Raw genomic sequence first — 21,058 nt, forward strand, 5'->3', positions numbered from 1 at the left:
CGTCTAGTTCCCTTCACAGGGGACACAGCCGCACAGCCGGGGGACACAGCAAGCAGCGGAGGGCACAGCAGTGGCGGATCTTGCCATGGTGCGGCGCCCTCCGCAAGGCGGCGCCCCGGGCAAAAGTCTTGCTTGCCCGTGGCAAGATCCGCTACTGAGCACCATATATATTGTATTATACACAACCCCCCCCCTCATATTACACTCAGTACACACAGCACCATATTACATAATACACTGACCCCCTCCCCCGTATTACTTCCAGTACACACAGCCCCCTCCCCATATCATACACACTACACACAGCACCATACATATTGTATAATACACATACCCCCACCCCCCATATTACACTCAGTACACACAGCACCATATTACATAATACACTGACCCCCTCCCCCGTATTACATCCAGTACACACAGCCCCCACCCCATATCATACACACTACACACAGCACCATATATATTGTATTATACACAACCCCCTTCCTCTCATATTACACTCAGTACACACAGCACCATATTACATAATACACTGACCCCCTCCCCCGTATTACATCCAGTACACACAACCCCCACCCCATATCATACACACTACACACAGCACCATATATATTGTATTATACACAACCCCCCTCCTCTCATATTACACTCAGTACACACAGCACCATATTACATAATACACTGACCCCCTCCCCCGTATTACATCCAGTACACACAGCCCCCTCACCATATCATACACACTACACGCTACACACAGCAAAGCACAATATTGTATTATACCACCCCCCCTTGATATTATACCCAGTACACACAGTACCAAGGCCCAGATTTATCAAGCCTTGGAGAGTGATAAATTGCACGGTGATAAAGTACCAACCAATCAGCTCCTAACAGTCTTTATTAAAACAAAACCTGTAACATGGCAGTTAGGAGCTGATTGGTTGGTACTTTATCACCGTGATATTTATCACTGTCCAAGGCTTGATAAATCTGTGCCCGTATTATATAATACACACAGCACCATAGTACATAATACACAGCCCTATATTACATACACTACACACAGCACCATATATAATATATACACAACCTCCCCTCCCTTCATATTACACAGAGCAACATATTACATAATACACAGCCCTCCCTCCCGCATAATACACACAGCACCTTATTACTGTAAATTACACTATACAGAGCCCCAACTCCCCCATATTGCCCCCAGTACACACATCAACCCAGTGGTGGAACTAGTGAGCGGTGGGCCCAAGTGCGACAAAATGCTTTGCCCCCCCCCCTCATCCCAACCAAGTCCACCCCCTAACCCCTGGTGAGGATCTGGTGAGGGGGACCTGCTCAGGGCCAGAGAAATGGATACCTAGCAACAGTGCCGTAACTAGACATTTTAGCGCTGTGTGCAAGAAATGGCATCGGAGCCCCCCCTCTATGCAAAACAGGGGCAGTGCGCGCCATAGCCGCGCGCAAAAAATATAGGGGCGTGGCTTCGTGGGGAATGGTGTGGCCACAAAATAATACCAATTCATATAACAGTGCACAGTAGTCTCCATTATTCAAATTACGCCGCACAGTAGCGCCACTACACCAGGTAGAGACCCTTTTACACTTTACGGCAGACAGATTCCCCTTTTTACACATTACGGCAGACAGCGTCCCCTTTTTACACATTACGGCAGACAGCGTCCCCCTTTTTACACATAACGGCAGACAGCGTCCCCTTTTTACACATTACAGCAGACAGCGTCCCCTTTTTACACATTACGGCAGACAGCGTCCCCTTTTTTACACATTACGGTAGACAGCGTCCCCCATTTTACACATTACGCAGACAGCGTCCCCCTTTTACACATTACGGCAGACAGCGTCCCCTTTTTACACATAACGGCAGACAGCATCCCCTTTTTACACATTACGGCAGACAGCGTCTCCCTTTTTACACATTATGGCAGACAGCGTCCCCCATTTTACACATTACGGCAGACAGCGCCCCCCTTTTTACACATAACGCCAGACAGAGTCCCTTTTTTACACCTTACGGCAGACAGCGTCCCCTTTTTACACATTACGGCAGACAGCGTCCCCTTTTTACACATTACGGCAGACAGCATCCCCTTTTTACACATTACGGCAGACAGCGTCTCCCTTTTTACACATTATGGCAGACAGCGTCCCCCATTTTACACATTACGGCAGACAGCGCCCCCCTTTTTACACATAACGCCAGACAGAGTCCCTTTTTTACACCTTACGGCAGACAGCGTCCCCTTTTTACACATTACGGCAGACAGCGTCCCCTTTTTACACATTTCGGCAGACAGCATCCCCCGTTTTACACATTAAGGCAGACAGAGTCCCCTTTTTACACATTACGGCAGACAGCGTCCCCCTTTTACACATTACGGCAGACAGCTTCCCCTTTTTACACATTACGGCAGACAGCATCCCCTTTTTACACATTACGGCAGACAGCGTCCCCCTTTCTACACATTACGGCAGACAGCGTCCCCCCATTTTACACATTACGGCAGACAGCGCCCTCCCTTTTTACACATAACGCCAGACAGAGTCCCTTTTTTACACATTAAGGCAGACAGCATCCCCTTTTTACACATTACGGCAGACATCGTCCCCTTTTTACACATTTCGGCGGACAGCATCCCCCTTTTTACACATTACGGCAGACAGCGTGCCCTTATTACACATTACGGCAGACAGAAAAGAAAGAAAGAAAGAAAGCAAGCACACAGTGGCATGTAATGAGTCAGTTTGACTCATTACATGCCGCGCTGCTTTGGGCCCCTTGACAGTGGCGGACCCCAGTGCAAGGCACTGCTTGCACTGGCGGTAGTTCCACCACTGCACCACCCACTTATTGTAGCTTTGTCCTCCTTCCTGTGAAGAGCAGGAGCCGGCCCCGTGAGAGTGTGGTGGGGCAGGTAGCACAGGCAGGTAGCACAGGGCAGGCAGCACAGGGCAGGTAGCACAGGGCAGGCAGCACAGGGCAGGCACATCCAGGATCAGGAAGAGGAGAGCTGGGATGAGTGTGGTGGGAGGGGACAGCCACAGTGAAGGAAAGCCCTGGCTGCCGGCTAATGTGCTTCAATGTATGGGCGGCACAGCTTTTCACTGGTTATTCCCCTGACACTGCTGCCACCGAGCAAGCCTCACACAGTGTGCACAGCAGAACGGCCACTGCTACCCACAACCCCACGGCAGCCGGCTGTGACACCTCCCTGCGGCCTGCCCCCACCCGCTAATTTCCGTCTCGCTGGCAAGTTTTGCGGAGCAGCGGGAGGCTCCTGTAAAAATCGTGAGATATCTGCTGAATGCGAGAGGGTAGGCAAGCCTGCCCCAAACAGCATCAATTACTGGTGGAGGTGAAAGGTGTCAGTCACTGGAGGTGTGAAACTAGACAGTGATCTTTTGTACTAGGGTGGTGCGACCAGCACCGCTGAACAAGGCGCAAAGCCAAGGGTGCAACGCCGAAGCTGTGCCAGAGGTATCCTCCGACTTGTGGGGTGCCTGGAACCCTGCAGCCCGGAGAGGCATTTGGTGTGTCCTTAGAATGCAGCCAGCAGGCAGATATTTGCCCTCTGTGTGACATCATTATGTCACATGATCTGGGGCAGAGGGGGTGGCATAGGGTATGAAAGTGCCCTGCTACAGCCCTGCAGTGTTTTAAAAAAGTAGCTGCCCCCAGATCGGATACTGAACTGTTCTGGTTGTTACGTAACCAGCACCACAACTCGCTGTGAATTAGATCATTATTGGAGGCCCCTAATAATTATGTATCCCCCAATAATTAATCCTCCGGTGATAAATAGAGACCACTTAATCACAGTCTCTCAGCTGAGCCAGTAATATGTACAGCAATGTTAGAGTGCTGTAATACACCACCTTTCCTTTTTTTTCTATTAATATGACCAATATGTGCTTTTTCAAGGTTTGTCTGCAGAAAACATATCTCTAGTCTATGAGGTCTATTTATGAAAGGGCGACGAGCAATATGATTGTTACCAGAGGGGTTACCGTATCCCCAAACGCCTGTACACACAACATACATGTTCTGTTATCACCATCGCAGGATCAACAGATCATCACCTGGGAACTGGTGATATTTTTTGATAAATGCCAATTTTTATTTACCGGTGTAACTATACTGGGTGCAGAGTGTGCAGAGCACGTGGGCCCATTAGTCAAAGGGTCCCACACCCAGCACCCATTCAATATGCTTGCGGCACATCGCTGGGTACATGGTGGGCAGAGACATGCGCATGAGCCATGCATTGGCGCGAGGGGTGGAGTCCGCACTAAGAGTGCACACAAGCCCCCCTCATAAGACGCCCTCATACGTGTCGCTGTAATGTTAATAAATAGGCCCCAATGTGAATACTGGACCCTGCTGCCAAGCTCCTGCACTCACCCTGACATACAGTGCCCTTCTACTAACTGACACTGTCAGCTGGGCAGCCACTGTCATAATGGAAAATATAGAAATAAACAGAACATTTCCTGCGTGTGATTCGCCGTTATGACGGTTCTGGGAGCCGCTTATTACTCCAGATAAGGATTATAATAGGGTTGTTTTGAAGTGGTGCAAGGAATCTGCTCACATGCTGTACTTTCTCATTGTGTCTCCACATAAACAGCTCTGCGTAACCTCTCACCTACTTGGAAGCAGCACACAGCAGTGTGGAGAAAGTGGGCGGAGCCAGCTCCTTGTAAGCCCAGCTACAGAGAATGCAGCCTCGGCAGATGCTGCATGCACACGCCAATATACCAACATATATGAGCAGAATCTGTGAATGCAGGCAGCCAGGGGCCATGCATACCTCCCAACTGGCCCCAAGGTTACAGACAGCCCTTAGAGTTGTCTCTGGATGCCATTGCCAATGGTAACATCCTTATTTTTCATAATTTACCAACCCTTCAATACCATTTCTCCTGTGTACTCCAATGCAATGTGACCTGATGTCCTACATAGAAGACCTGCAGCTGTTATCTCCTGTAGGGGCATATTTATTCCCAAATACGCCCAACCCCCGAAAATGAAGACTCATGGGGGGTCATTCCGAGTTGATCGCATGCTGCCGATTTTCAAAGCGCAGCGATCAGGTAAACAAACGGCAAAACTGTGCATGCATATGCACTGCAATGCGCATGTGCATCATACGGGTACAAACAGCATCGTTGCTGTGCACTGCTTCTAGCGACGATTCCATTCGCACAGCCGATCGCAAGGAGATTGACAGGAAGAAGGCGTTTATGGGTGTCAGCTGACCGTTTTCTGGGAGTGGTAGGGAAAACGCAGGCGTGACCAGGCGTTTGCAGGGACGGTATCTGATGTCAATTCCAGGACCTCCGTCGCTGGAATCATTGCACAGGATAAGTAACTACAGGGCTGGTCTTGTTTTGCACAAAATGTTTTTGTACCGCTCGGCTGCACATGCGATCGCACACTTGCAAAGCTAAAATACACTACCCCGTGGGCGGCGACTATGCGTTTGCACGGCTGCTAAAAGTAGCTAGCGAGCGATCAACTCGGAATGAGGGCCCTTATCACCACCTATCAATAAAGATTCTCTTTTTTGGGGAGAAGAATGTACCATTCTAAATCGCTGAGGCAGGGACTCCGATAAGAGCCGGTCCCTGCGGTCAGTAAAGAGTATGGGTGAGATATATCAAAGCTTGGAGAGTGATAAAAAGGAGAGAGATAAAGTGGCAGCCAGTCAGCTCCTAACTGCCGTGTTACAGGCTGTGTTTGAAAAATGCCAGGAGCTGATTGGTCGGTAGTTTATCTCTCCATTTTATCTCTCCCCAAGCTTTGATAAATTTCCCCCATAGTGAGCTCACACATAATAACTTTACTTTACCAGGTTTCGGAGCTGGATATGATGTGCATCGGGATCTCCTCCAGACCACCAGGGAGGGATCGCAAGATCCTACTCCAGCAGGGCTGCCCCATTGACAGTGAAGACGGGGTTAGCCCACGCATGCAGGACTAAAAGCTACACCTCACGGATCTTGTTATATTCTGTCCCCATACGAGAGTATGGTGGTTATGCGAGCACTGGTGACCGAAAGAAGATATCGGATATATCTCCCGCCTTCTGTATTATTACACTTAGGGGGTCATTCCGACCCGTTCGCACGCAGCGGTTTTTCGCTGCGGTGCGAATGGGTCGGAACTGCGGCTACGCGGCGCCCACAATGCGCACGCGTGTTGTTGCCTGGTGACGGAGGTCGCCGGGCAGTCATGTTGCCAGCGCTGAAAGTGATCGCAGTGGCGATCGCAAGAAGATTGGCGGCGGAGAGGCGTTCCGGGGCCTCTACTCACCATTTTCTGGGCGTGGAGATCCCAACGCAGGCGTGTCCAGGCGTTTGGAGGGAGGATGTCTGACATCAATCCCGGGACCTTCGTCGCTGGATCCGTCGCACAGGGTAAGTAGGTCTGACCCTGGTCTTGTTTTGCAGGAAACTGTTTTTGCATAGCAGGGCTGCACAAGCGATCGCAGCCCTGCTATGCTAAAATACACTCCCCCATAGGCGGTGTCTAGTTGATCGCACGAGCAGCAAAAAGTTGCTACGTGCGATCAACTCGGAATGACCCCCCTTAATTCTGCCTTTAAACGTATGCACACATCAGTTCCCATATATTTTAAGGGCAGAATTGCTTTATAAATAGGCCCCATAGTGACTATAAGACGCAAACGCACATTGGCTACTGCATCTGGCAAATCCTGCATCCAATTAAAGGCTGTTTCACAATCATTTCCCTCTGGATTTTTTATAAATCCTGTGTAAATCTGAACTGAATGAAATTCTGCATTTTAATCTTAAATCTTCCTCCTTCAGTCAATGCATTTATGTTCCGGTGTCTTATTATACCAAAATTGGAGAGAAGTGTTGTAGCAGAATAAGCTGTGTATTGTTCATGTCACATCACACGGGGAAAGCTGAAGGCTGATGCATTACATTGGCGCTCTATAATTGCATGGCTGACCTTTGTTCTACTTTCCCATATCAAGCAATGCAACTGGCACAGTCCTAATAATAGCGTGATAAACAACTCTGCCACACTCTGCCGCACCCTGTGAGTGGGTGCCCTGCTCCTTGTATGTGTCTGAATTCTAAAACCAAAGAATACCTCCCAAGTGTCCCAATCATGGTACAACATACCACTCCTGTGCCCGTATTTATCAATGAGTGATACATTTCACTGTGAGTGATAAATTGCACCAGCCAATCAGCTCCTAACTTCCATGTCACAGGCTGGGTTTGAAAAATGACAGGAGCTGATTGGCTGGTGCAATTTATCACTCACACTGAAATGTATCACTCATTGATAAATAAGGGTACTGGTGAGGAGCAGGGGAAGACATCTGATGTCACTGATGGAGTGGGGGCTATGCTACTCTTACTACAGCGATAGACAGGAATGGCTGGAGCCGCAGGAGAACCGGCGCCATCTTACCCATGATGGCGGCTGCGTGTGACGTCATGCAGCCGCTGCAATCACGCCCACGACATTCCCCCGTTCGTGCCGCACCGCCCACCGTTCGTGCCGGCTTGCCCCCGCAACGCTCCGTCTCCTCCCTGGTAATGGAGCGTTGCCCCCCACCCCCACCCCGTGACCGCCTCTGCCTGATTGACAGGCAGGGGCAATTGCTTTTTCTGCGCCCCCCTCCCGCAAAAAGTGCGGGCGCACGTGCAGGACGGGCGCTGCGCATGGGCCATCGTAAAAAATTCCGGTTGGATCGCGATTTGCGATCCAACGTAAATTAGCCCCTACAGCTATAATAAGAGGGGTAAACGGAGACGGAAAGGGGGAGAAAGAAAGGACAGATGTCTAAATTGCAGATGCCTCCAAACACAAAACGTTGGGCAAATGGGGTAATTCAGACCTGATCGCTGCTGTGCGTTTTCTCACAGCCTGCAATCAGACACAAACTGCGCATGCGTATGCACCACAATGCGCAGGCGAGTCGCACGGGTACAAAGCAGATTGCCGCTCAGTGATGGGTTTGTGCGACGGATCCGTTCGCACGGGCGATCGCAAAGAGATTGACAGGAAGAGGGCGTTTGTGGGTGTCAACTGACCGTTTCCAGGGAGTATCTGGAAAAATGCAGGCGTGTCGAACCGTTTGCAGGGAGGGTTCCTGACGTCAATTCCGGTCCCGGACAGGCTGATGTGATCACAGCGGCTGAGTAAGTCCTGGGCTGCGCAGAGACTGCACTAGATCAGTTTGTACAGCTCTACTACACATGCGCTCGCACACTTGCACAGCGGAAATACACTCCCCCTGTAGGCGGCGACTATCTGATCGCAGCAGTGCAAAAATCTCCTGCTGGCGATCAGATCTGAATTAGCCCCAAAGACAGGTGGGAAGACAGAGGGGCACATGGGAAATCATAGACAGACAGTGAGAGTGAAGGAAGGTACAAGCACAGAGGTGCATATAGACACAAGGGTACAGAGACAGGAGGGTCCACCTGCTGGTGGCTACATCCAAATAAACAGCAAAGTGCAGCTTATTCTTTCTCACTGAATGACACATGCACAGTAATGGTAATACCAGTGTTTCTATAGAAGTAATAGCTCTCTTCTGGATTAAAGTGACAACAGCGGGGGTGAAATGCAGAGTAGGGGAAGGACAAAAGCTAGCCCGGAGCCACGCATACAGGAACAGAGAAGGTTGGAGAGGCAGAGGTCAGGGGGCATGTATGGGCATGTATGTGCAGTGTGCACAGAAAGAGGTTGTATGCAGCAAACTACCAATTGTCAGTACATTGCGCATGTGCAAGATCTGTGACGACGGACACAAGGCGGCATCAGACTGTCAGTGATTTGGGGGTGGCGACGGCCTCCGTTTATCCAAATGGAGGCGTGTCGCCGCCGATGCAGGGGAGAGAAAAGGCCAGGATCTCTACCAGAGGATGGAGATTTCCTGGCCTCTAGGTAGCAGCTGTGGCGGCCGGCTTGCGTGAATGGTGTCAGAGGGCCCAATGCCCGCATGCTGCCTCTATATAGAAGCGGGCAGTATGCTGCCAACTATGAGGAGGGAAGGCGGCGACCTCCACAGTGCAGCGCCAGATAGCGGTGAGGCGGTTGTGCGTCCACATAATGGGAATAATTCAGCTGTGGTTGGAGTAGCTATTGCTGCTGCATCGGATCGCTGTGACACCACCGGGCGGATTGCAGCACCCTTGGAGTCAGGCAAGCCGCCCATCACAGATGCTTTTAAGAGGCAAGGAAATCTTCATCTTAGCCTCTTCCTTCCCCCTAAAATGCAGCGACATTCCTCTATTTTCATCACCACCCTCTCCCCGCCCCCAAGCGGCATCAGACTGTTAATCGCTGACTGCTTCTGACGTCACAGGATGGGTCCTGCACATGCTCAAAGTACCGATAATTCAGCACAGCTGATGGCAGATATATCTAAAGATATATTGGCACATCTGTGTGTATGGGTGGTCTACCGCCTGCCCATACACTTGCTGTGGAGGCTGACGTCACAGCTGGTGGGTAAAAAATGCCCGCCCAGGTGGATGACAGAGACTGACACATTGGGGATCCGATCAGTAAGTGTGTATACTTACCTGTATTGGCCACTCTGTAAGCGTTGCGGCGCATCCGCCAACCTGTTGCTTCGGTGTGTACCCAGCCTGACACTCGCCCACTGTCTGCTCCTGGCCCCAACCACTCCTCCTCGATCAGCACTGTGAGAGCTGGAAGATGGAGCCCCGGAGTTAGCTCCAGAGATTGCGGAGAAGGAGCCATCTTCTAGCACACCGCTAATAAAATAATTGCAGCAGGCGCCCAGCAAATGGACATTGCAACGGCTGGTTCCGCCCCCAGGGGGATCTGCGCTCTGTGCAGTGGCACCGGCCGCACCACCCTTGTTATGGCCCTGGGGAAGCTGTCAGGGTGCATTAGTGTGTGTTGTGTAGATAAGGGTAGAATGACGAAATGGATTTTTCTAAGACTGTAGGGACTGAAAGGAAAAAGGCAAAAACAGATGGAGCCATGCTCACATCTTACTGCAAAGCAGCATGCTGCATCATGGCATGCTGCATGGCGTGCCAGGTGGCGACTATTCACCGCAGGCGATCGCTCCATTAATTTCTAAAGGGGATGCTGGGCACACCCCAGGAGTGATGTAAAAGGGGGGAGGGGGCTACCATTGAGTCCACGTTCCCTCCATGAAGGCAGCAGGGGACTCCGCAAGGCCAAGCCCCTTTACTAGTGGTCATGCCCCTTTTTCAGTAGCGCATGCCTTCGGTGCATGAGGGGGTACTATTGGCTGCTCCAGGTGTCACCATCCCTGGTGCCACCACTGGACACACTGAGTGGTCCATCTTACAAGTGTGTGATGGGCATGTCACAGGCATGTCGCTGTAGTGGCTTGCAAACTCGGACGCATAATCATACTCATAATCAATCATAGGAGGCCATACTCAGATGGAGTGTCTGCATCTAGCATGCGGCAGGTGCAGGTTTCAATGGTGCGAGTGATGGTCGTACCTATAGACGCATCAAGTGTTAATTGAGCATCTAAAGTTGCTGAAAGTGGGCGTCTAAGTGCTTGCACACTCAGTTGCACGGCTGTAGACCAGGGAACGGCTTGTAGCGGCATTTGCATAAAGTCACAGACATGTGACCAACAAAAGAAACAGATGCCATTGCGGCCAACCCAGAATTAGCCCCATTGCATATGTAGTCCTATATATATATGATTTGCAAATTGGGCGATAAAACCAGCACACTGTGAAAATATAAACTGTACGTGTAATTAATAAAAAAACAACAACCCAACATGACTGAATACTAGAGTGCACAAATGTGTATAAACTAAATGACAGTAATCTGAGTGATAGTATCCCGGCCGCAGTAAATGCAGCTCGGAGTAGTACAAAAGAACAGCTGGGCTTCATTGCTGTAGTAATCTGCTTTCGGTGCCTTTGGGGGATTTTTTTCCTCCCAGTGACAGAAGAAAGGGGGGTGTCTTAGGAGAAGTTTGCACATATTTGCACCCAATGAGATCCCTCAGTCCCTCTCACTGGGTCTGGCTGATAAGACACGTGGGGCCTGGTCTTGTACTTGTTTACTGGCTGCGTTACAGAGCTGGAAAAGACTGTACAAATGTCACTGTGAGTTCCTGGAAATGCCTGTGGACTAAAAGGGAAAGGCAGGGGGGTGTTGTCATAAACGATTCCCGATTGCCTAGCGCAGTCTGGCTTAGGTGAACTTGTGTGTTGCGCGTTTGTCATTCATGAACTTAAGGTCATTTTGTTTTTGTTAAACTGGACATACTGTAGCCTCATCCAATGTCCTTGTTTATAGTTACTTACACAGAAGACGCAGGACGCAACTATGCAAGCAACGCAGGCAGACTGCAAAATAGAAAAACAATACAACAAGGGATAAATTCTAGATCAGGTATAAAATCCTAGTAATCATGGACATAATATTGCATTTATCCCGCTTACAATCTGCCCTTCCCAGTAATGACTCTTAGATATTTATGCCTGCAAAGTTACAGCTCAATATTTCAGTGCCCAGTGTGCCCATAATGTTTACAGTATAAATGTTATGACAATATAAGAGTTTATGGTATCTGATATTAACGTTACCGTTTCCACTTTGGATTGATATCAGTTATTTGTCTGTTGACAGTGCAAATAAGCAGAGACAGCTATTTCCAGAGGCAGCGCTGCAAGTATATGTGAAAAGAGATGGCCATTGAGGGGCCATGCTTACAAAACAACGTTTTTTTTTAACCAATGGATATGAAAGGTTGTTACAATGGCAGCATTGTGACATTCACTGCCATCAACTAGTGAAAGTCCGATGGTGATGTGACAGTTAGTTCTCCCATTCTATCTTATTGTATAGGCACCCTGGGCAGCTGCCCAGGGCTCCACAACTCTAGGTGAGCAGGGGTGAGTGGTTGTCACACAATCAAGCGGCCAGGCAGTATTCTCTACCTGCCTCCCAGCCTGCAGCCAGTGAGTGGCTGTCAGCATGCTGATTGGTGGATGGCTAGAGCTATCCACCAATCAAAGTGCTGACAACCATTCAGTGTATGGAGGCATGTGGAGAGAGAGTGCAGAACCACAGTAGGGGCATGTAATAATTTTTTTTAAATTGGTTCCCATGAATGTGTGCGGGCGATCAGGTAGTAACTGCGCATGCGTATGCACCGCAATGCACATGCGCGTCAGACAACAAAGGGCATCGCCGGTCAGCGACGGGATGGTGCAAAAAATCCGATAGCACGGGCGTTCGCAAGGTGATTGACAGGAGGAAGCTGTTTGCGGGTGGTAACTGACCGCTTATTGGGAGTGTCAAGGAAAACGCAGGTGTTCCCAAGCGTGTTCAGGGAGGGTGTGAGACGTCAGCTCCGGCCCCCGATCAGCCTGATGTGATCGCACTGTAGGAGTAAGTCCTGGGCTGCGCAGAGACTGCACAAAGTGTATTTTTGAAGCTCTGCGTACACATGGGCTCGCACACTTGCACAGAGAATTTACACTCTCGCTGGATGCGGCGACTATCCGAACACAGCACAGCAAAGTTAGCAGCCCAGAGATCAGGTCTGAATCACCCCCACAGTGCATTGCTTGCCCAAGGCCTACAATGCTGGGGCCCTGCCTCCTTCATTGCTGAGTGCGTGAACCTTATTCGTCGGAGGCTGTCACGAGGCTTGCTCTGATTGGCCGTCACTATTACAGCCTTTTTGGGATTTCTTGGAGCTGTATTGAACCTTTTAACGAGGTGTGAAACTTATCAGATTATAGTTATCATTTTGTGAACTGATAAATGATAGGTAGAAACTGATTGGTTGCTATGGGCAACTTCTCCACGTGTGCTCTTTAGAAGGTTTGATACCCCTTATATCAAGTATTGTTAAAGGTACATTTTTAAATCAAAACATCTAAAACCAGCTATACTCAACTAGTATAACTGCGAGGGTTCCTCCCAATGCTTTCAGGGTGTGTCCTGATGACACCCCTGTTGTAATATTAGTTCTGGGGCCGGGAGTATTTTGCAAGTGGGCAGAGCAGAGTCAGATTGTTTCCAAAGAGAAGAGTTGAGTCCGCACAAGACTAATAAGCTAGACATAGATTTAACCAACCTATACAGTAGTGTGTGTGTGTGTGTGTGTGTGTGTGTGTGTGTGTGTGTGTGTGTGTGTGTGTGTGTGTGTGTATATATACTGCATATTGTATATATAAATAATGCATGCCGAGTCCTAGCCCCCCAACCCTACCCCCCGCTTAAATGCGAGTGCTTCGCTGTTTAGGGTATCCCCCTGCGTAGCTACGAAGGCAGTCGCCTGGCTACCATGTTTTGGGCCACAGCGGCCGCGTGTGGTGTCGCGCATCTGCCGCGGCACGCCCCACAAATGGTTCGGACGTGCCTCGGTTGTCCGGGCCGCACCCCCAAATGCTGCATCGACGCCCACAAAACGCTGCAACACCACCCCATAACCGCCCCCCACTGGCACATAGACTGCGATCGCAATTTAAGTCCTTGCGCATGGACGCAGCGGCGATTTCTGCACTTCAGCGATTTAAGCTGAATTAGGTCCAGAATACGTTTTTTTGGAGCATACCTAAAGAAAATTGAATTTAAATATAAAATATAACTTTTATTACTGATTACCCCCAAAATGACACACATAAGGTAATGAATAAAGCATAAAAACTTGTTTATAAAAACGACATTGCGAGGATTATTAATATCCACATATTACGGCTTTTAGCTAGCCTAATACCCCTTTTCCACTGCCGCTAAATCCCGGGTTATTGGCGTGATAACCCGGGAGCGGCTCAATGGAAAATGGTTAACCCGGGTCCAGTGACACGGAAATTCAACCCGGCTAGCTGCAGGGTTGGTACCGGGAAGGGGTGTTGTATGTGATGCCGGCGGCCGGGCTCCCGGCGGCCAGCATACCGACTCCGGAATCCCGACCGCCAGCATACGACAGCTGGGCGAGCACAAATGAGCACGGTGGCGCGCTACGCTATCTATTCTCCCTCCAGGGTGATCGTGGACCCCCAAGAGGGAGAAAAGCTGTCGGTATGTCGGCGGTCGGGATTGCGGCGGCGGTATGGTGGTCGTCGGGAGCCCGGCCGCCGGCAACCTGAAGACCACCCCCGTAAGTAAGCCCGGTCGATGTGACCCGGATCCCGTTTTACAGCATAGGGAGAGCTGGTGCTCTCATCTCAGCTCCAAGTGCTGGGGCTGCACCCGTCTGCGGTGACGTCACCACCCCTGCAATTAGCCGGGTCCTGTCGCCAGTATGAAATGGGTCTCAGTTGGGTCGCACCCAGGTTAAACCCGTGTACAAACCCATTTTAGTCTAAAAGTGGTTCTAAGTCATACTAAAATTTCTATAATACCCCTTTTCCACTGAGGACCTGGGGAATTGCTAGGTCTATAGCCTGACAAATGTCTGGGTCTCTGTCTGACCCGGGTAAAGAGCAGGGTCAGGGACCAAACTCCTGGGTTATCAGTGGAAAAGGAGTATATGTGAAAAGAATTCTGTATTCTCATTCTGCTTCTCTGCAAAAAAACTAAAATACAGAAACCAGATTGTTCTGACTGCAGCTTTTGGTAAGGATGCACCTGTACTAACTGATCTGGCCGCACAGTCTTTAATATTTAAAGATGACTTTTAATATACAGCTATAGCATATGTTTTAAATATATATATATATATATATATATATATATATATATATACAGGTTGAGTATCCCTTATCCAAAATGCTTGGGACCAGAGGTATTTTGGATATGAGATTTTTCCGTATTTTGGAATAATTGCATACCATAATGAGATATCATGGTGATGGGACCTAAATCTAAGCACAGAATGCATTTATGTTACATATACACCTTATACACACAGCCTGAAGGTCATTTTAGCCAATATTTTTTATAACTTTGTGCATTAAACAAAGTGTGTCTACATTCACACAATTTATTTATGTTTCATATACACCTTATATACACAGCCTGAAGGTCATTTAATACAATATTATTAATAACTTTGTGTATTAAACAAAGTTTGTGTACACTGAGCCATCAAAAAACAAAGGTTTCACTGTCTCACTCAAAAAAGTCCGTATTTCGGAATATTTGGATATGGGATACTCAACCTGTATATATAAAGCAGGTCTGAAACTGTGTCTTCAGCTACTAACCTGTACTAGCCCCCTCCGGAAAAGTCATCCACATGGTTTTCTGAACGCTGGAAAAAAATATACATAACATAAACAACATAATGATTATGTACATATATTACATGTACAGGTAATTGCAGACTGACACCCTTAAGCACCCTACACACTCAGCGATGTTGCAGGGCGATATGAACGATAACGTTCAGAAATGAACCATATATCGTTCATCGTTGGTTCTCCATCATTTTTCAATGCAAGTCAATTTGGACGAGATTGATCATCATTCAGATCGATCGTCATCCAAATTGCATACATCGCTGAGTATGTAGGGCCCATTAGTAATCAGCGCCATAAAAACTAAATTTACTAGTATCGTTTTAAAACATTCCAGGACTAATGCACAACAGTACGCAACTGCACCCTGAAATAAAATGAGTTCACTATACAAAACATGTACCACCAGCTTTTGCGCTTCTTTCCTCATCCTTTCTGAGAGGGATTAGATCCGATCCTGTGTCCCAGCACCCACCACGGCCGCTGCGATGCTCTGCATATGCGCAGACAGCCTCCCGGGGCCAAAACCTGAGTCCAGTGACCGGCGCTGATGTCAAAGGTCAGCTCTTATCAGGAGACCAGTGCTTTGTGATACTAATCATATATTGTGATACTAATCGTTAGTACATATCTGCGATTAGTATCAATGCGATGTGTGGCGGAATGTACCCCAAATGCTTAGCACATCCTGCCCATAGCAGGGATGGGCTTCTTTCGGAGCTCATGTCCCTGCAGGTGCCCGATGATACATCTCGCTGTTATCGCATATTGCAATTAGATCCTGGCCGCTAATATCGCGCTGAATATGTGATTAAAGATACACAGGCCCCTATACGTGCACCTTAATGCCTGCGCATCGCGCCGCCGCACCGTCTGTCCGCTAGCCCAACCGCCAACCCTACACTAAAGGGCCCCATACACTAGAACAATAAAACCCGATTTAATCCGATTTCGGGCATTCGGCCCGATATATCGGTTGAAATCGGGCATTTTGGAGGTGTTTCCTATCCGATGCGCGTTCCCGTGAGGGTCGGATCGGCTCCCCTAGATCGTTATATGCACTGGTGATATGTCTGATCATATGCAAAAGGACAGCATACGATGTATCTTGGCTGATCCTACCGCCTGGGAGGTTGCCGGGCTGATTGTCTGCAACATGACGGTCGGACATGTCGCGTTAGTGTATGGGAACCTTTACACGTACTCCATGCCGGGTGCAAGAAATCCGTCTGATATAGGCGTCCTCTTGGTCTACGTGCGACCCAGAATAGGGCACAACTCTGGCTATGCGCCTGCGACACCCCATGGCAGTCCGCAAAATGGTTCTTTTGCCCATGTCCGCAGCATTGCCGCTTAGTTGACGCTCGTCACTGATGCAATTATTATTATTATTAGCTGGAGTAGTTTTAATAATGAATGAATTCGTTAATATGAATATACTGCACATGTATAGTGTCCAGTCAGCCCCAGGAATGACATGCCTGTTTTTATGATGGGACATGGTGACAACAGATCCCCTCAGGCCTGGCATACGTGTGTGTATATCACAGGGTGGGTGCAGGTGTAACAGGAGACGATACTGAGGATGAATGGGACGTGACTGATGGGGGCTGCACTGAGATCGCCACCAGCTGAGACTGCACCAGCCCCCTCTCTCTCCCGCCCGGGAGTGATGGGGTTAATAATGGACGAACGCTCCAATGAGCCGCACGCTGCCATCTCTGTGCCTGGCAACATCCCCACAACCCCCACTGTGGCCCCGCCCCCAAAACGCGTATCTTGTTTGTTCGTTTCCATGACTGGAGGCAGCGACTGTCGGTCCCCGCCTTACTGCAGGGGTGGGAGGGGATTCGTGCGAAGCCCCGCCCCCTGGACCTGGATAATAAGAGTGAATGAGGGTGTGCGGGGTAAACAGAGTAGCGCGAGGACTGGGACCGGCCGGGTGCGGGCTCTGAGGTGACGTGACACAGTGTGCACAGTGGACAGTCATACAGTGCCCATGTGTCACAGCGACCTGGGGTTGCATCATACCGAGGAGCAGAGGCAGCAATAGTGCCTCATCCTGTCCTGCTCTAGCCGGCTGCCGGACACTGAGCCTCTCCGGCCATCTGCTGCTGCGTGACACTGACCATCATCCCATTGTCCTGCTGTGCAAGAGGTAAGGTCTGACCATCCTGCTCTACGGGGGACACGGCCACTGTGCATGGGGGGCACAGGGCATTTACTACATTACTGTGCATCGGGGGACACAAGGCACTGATCACATTACTGTGCATCAGCGGGCACACTGGGCATTTACTACATTACTGTGCATGAAGGGGCACACAGGGCACTGGCCACTTTACTGTGCATCAGGGGGACACAGGGCACTGGCCACATTACTGTCCATCAGGGGGGACACAGGGCACTGGCCACATTACTGTGCATCGGGGGGGATGCAAGGCACTGACCACAGTACTGTCCATCAGGGGGCACACAGGGCACTGGCCACCGTACTGTGCATCAGGGAGACGCAGGGCACTGGCCACTTTACTGTGCATCAGGGGGACACAGGACACCAACCACATTACTGTGCATCAGGGGGACACAGGACACCAACCACAGTACTGTGTATTGGAGGATGCAGGGCACCGGACACTTTTCTATGCATTAGGGGCACTGGCCACTTTACTGTGCATCAGGGGGATAGAGGGCACTGGCCACATTACTGTCCATCAGGGGGGACACAGGGCACTGACCACATTACTGTCCATCAGGGGGGACACAGGGCACTGACCACATTACTGTCCATCAGGGGGGACACAGGGCACTGACCACATTACTGTCCATCAGGGGGGACACAGGGCACCAACCACATTCCTGTGTATTGGAGGACGCAGGGCACCGGACACTTTTCTATGCATTAGGGGCACTGGCCACCTTACTGTGGATCAAGGGGGGACACGGGACACTGGCCACCTTACTGTGCATCAGGGGGGGGGGGGCACGGGGCATCGGCCACTTTACTGTGCATCAGGGGGATACGGGGCACTGACCACTTTACTGTGTATTGGAGGATGCAGGGCACTGGACACTTCACTATGCATTAGGGCATTAGGGGGACTGGCCACTTTACTGTGTGTCAGGGGGACAGAGGGCACTGGCCACTTTACTGTGCATCGGGGGGGGGGGGGGATATAGGGCACTGGCCACTTTACTGTGCATCAGGGGGTACACTGGGCACTGACCGCATTACTGTGCAGCATTAGGGGGGACACAGGATGGTGGCCACTTTACTGTGCATCAGGGGGCATACAGGGCACTGATCACAGTACTGCACATTAGAGGGGCACTGGCCCCCTTACTGTGCATCGGGGGGCGGCACCAGGACTGACCACATTACTGTGCATTTGGGGGGGGACACTGGGCACTGACCACATTACTGTGCATTAGAGGGGGCACAGGAAACTTTCCCCCTTACTGTGCATCAGGGGTCACATGGCTCTGACGATTACAGTATGCAGTGTGGATATACTGTATGGTGCTGAGCAAGGTAGCATGCATTGGGCCATTAAGGGCTGATCTCCCTCACATGTAACCAGAATGACAAGATCATGTCCCTACCATGCAGCGGGGGTCGGGCTGATTTCCTGGATATACAGTGCTGAATGTGGCTGCTGCCCTCTGGGTGCGCATTTAGTAATGGCACCCAACAAATAACTTCCCTAGTGTAGACCACTGGTGACCGTCCACGGTATAGATACACTTCTGGATTGCTGACGTAGGTGTTCCCATGAGAGCATCTGCAGTTGCAGCCTATTTTGGTACTTTGTCCCGTCCTGTGTTTGATTTGCGGTATTACATAATATCTAGCTGTGGCTTATTACACTGTATAACTGTCACTTTCACAATGAACAGCCAGCAAGCTGCAGAACATTACCTGCTGTCCCGTTATCCGTAGCCTGCTGGACTTCTGTACAGGAACATGTCTGACGCATAGCGTCGCACCCTATTACTTTTACGTTTAATACTCCTGTCCCAATCACTTTATAGTGACCTGTGCTCTGGATGGTGATCTGCCATGAGGCAGTGCTGCAAGTACATGTATGGCACTGCAGTCACACACAGACTAACCGCATGCTCCACTGAGTGTAACCACTGCACAGGTGCCTCATAATGGCATCTGCCTGGAAGTTCTGTAGCTTTGCGCCTGTATGTAATTGCTATTGACTGACTAACTCGATGTTGTTCTTCTCTCCAGGTGACATTGCCCGTTGCGGTACCTCAGGATGAAGTTCGCCAGGTTCCTGCTCAAACATGCCGCTCTGGCGAATGCCCCCAAACAGATAGAGCGATTCAGCCGCTTCTCACCGTCTCCTCTATCCATGAAGCAGTTCATTGACTTTGGTAAGCATTGGCCATTTGTGCTTGGGTATTAATCTGGGCACTAATCAACTTGTTTGGGGAAAACTGTGGCTGTCTCGGCTGTCGTTGAACTAATATTTCCAGCATGCCATCCGCAATAATTGGTGACCCTCACATTGCCCACCTCTCACACTCCCCAATGTCACTTCTAGATTTAACGCAGAGAAAAGATAAGCGACAATGTCATATATGTCCTTTTATATTTCCATTACCACTCCGTAAAGCTTCTACACATAGGCCCAGATTTATCAAGCCTTGGAGAGTGATAAATTGCACGGTGTTAAAGAACCAACCAATCAGCTCCTGTCCTTTTTCAAACACAGCCTGTAGCATGGCAGTTAGAAGCTGATTGGTTGGTACTTTGTCACCGTGCAGTTTATCACTCTCCAAGGCTTGATAAATCTGGGACTTAGGGGGACATTTACTAAGCAGTGATAAGAGCGGAGAAGTGAGCCAGTGGAGAAGTTGCCCATGGCAACCAATCAGCACTGAAGTAACATCTATAATTTGCGTACTATAAAATTATACAGAGCTGCTGATTGGTTGAAGGGGCAACTTCTCCAATGCCTGACTTCTCCGCTCTTATCACTGCTTAGTAAATGTACCCCATAGTCCTTTTATCTTTAGGCATGTTTCATTTATCCAAATCAGTAGAAGCTGACACGTTTATTGCTCTGGTAATTCATAATGAATGATTAATTTAAAAAAAAAAAAAAAAACATTAATACTGTCCCTTATAGTATCTGTCCGTGCAATCTATATATTTACACGAGGATTGTATGCTATTACTATATGCTGGTGACCTGAATGCAATTTAAATATAGTTGAGGTAGTAGAACAGGGCAGAAATGCTGTCCTCCGGCTGCTTTAGAACTACACATCCCAGCATGCCCTGCTATAGTTTTAGCACGCCCTAATAGCAAAACTGTAGCAGGGCATGATAAAATGTATAGGCTGGAGACCTGCGCGTTGAATACCCCAGCAGTAGAGGTATGGGAGTGCCGTATCTGGGCCCCAGACCCCTACGTTGCACAGGTCTGGTCTACATTATTGTGAAATAGGACGTTCTTTTAAGAACTTGTTTGTTTGGTGTATTGATGTTGTAGTGATTTTAAGATTTTCTCCCCCCCTTGGCTGTGACGCACTTGTCGTTGGTGGTTAAATAGCATTTCCAGGATACTGGAAGCGTTTGAACCTGTCACCCTGAGCTGACCATGACCCCAAATAAACCCCAGAGAGGAAATATGATTAGTTCAACTCCCCCCCCCCCCCCCCCCCCCCCCCAAACTTCATAAGAACAAAAATGTTTATGCTGATCTGTTCACTCAGTGTGCTACTATCTGATCTTAGCTTTCACCAATTGGTATCCAGACTCTAGGTCTACACCCATTGG

The 21,058-nt window shown here is 49.4% G+C and overlaps 2 protein-coding genes across 2 annotated transcripts in view; one reads left to right on the forward strand and one right to left on the reverse strand.

Moving 5' to 3' along the window:
- DYNC1I1 (dynein cytoplasmic 1 intermediate chain 1) overlaps positions 1-15,278 on the reverse strand; it is an 837,173-nt gene extending 821,895 nt beyond the window's left edge. The window contains exon 1 of the mRNA XM_063921359.1: positions 15,229-15,278. The gene's annotated coding sequence lies outside the window, so the exon portion shown is untranslated. The remainder of the gene's footprint in view (positions 1-15,228) is intronic.
- Positions 15,279-17,160: 1,882 nt separating this feature from the next.
- Positions 17,161-21,058, forward strand: part of PDK4 (pyruvate dehydrogenase kinase 4) — a 55,050-nt gene continuing 51,152 nt past the window's right edge. The window contains exons 1-2 of the mRNA XM_063921366.1: positions 17,161-17,419; positions 19,502-19,647. Coding sequence (XP_063777436.1) covers positions 19,530-19,647 — 118 coding nt within the window. The 5' untranslated portion in view covers positions 17,161-17,419; positions 19,502-19,529. The remainder of the gene's footprint in view (positions 17,420-19,501; positions 19,648-21,058) is intronic.

Source organism: Pseudophryne corroboree, chromosome 5 (genome assembly GCF_028390025.1).
Source record: "Pseudophryne corroboree isolate aPseCor3 chromosome 5, aPseCor3.hap2, whole genome shotgun sequence".
Lineage (NCBI taxonomy): Eukaryota > Metazoa > Chordata > Amphibia > Anura > Myobatrachidae > Pseudophryne > Pseudophryne corroboree.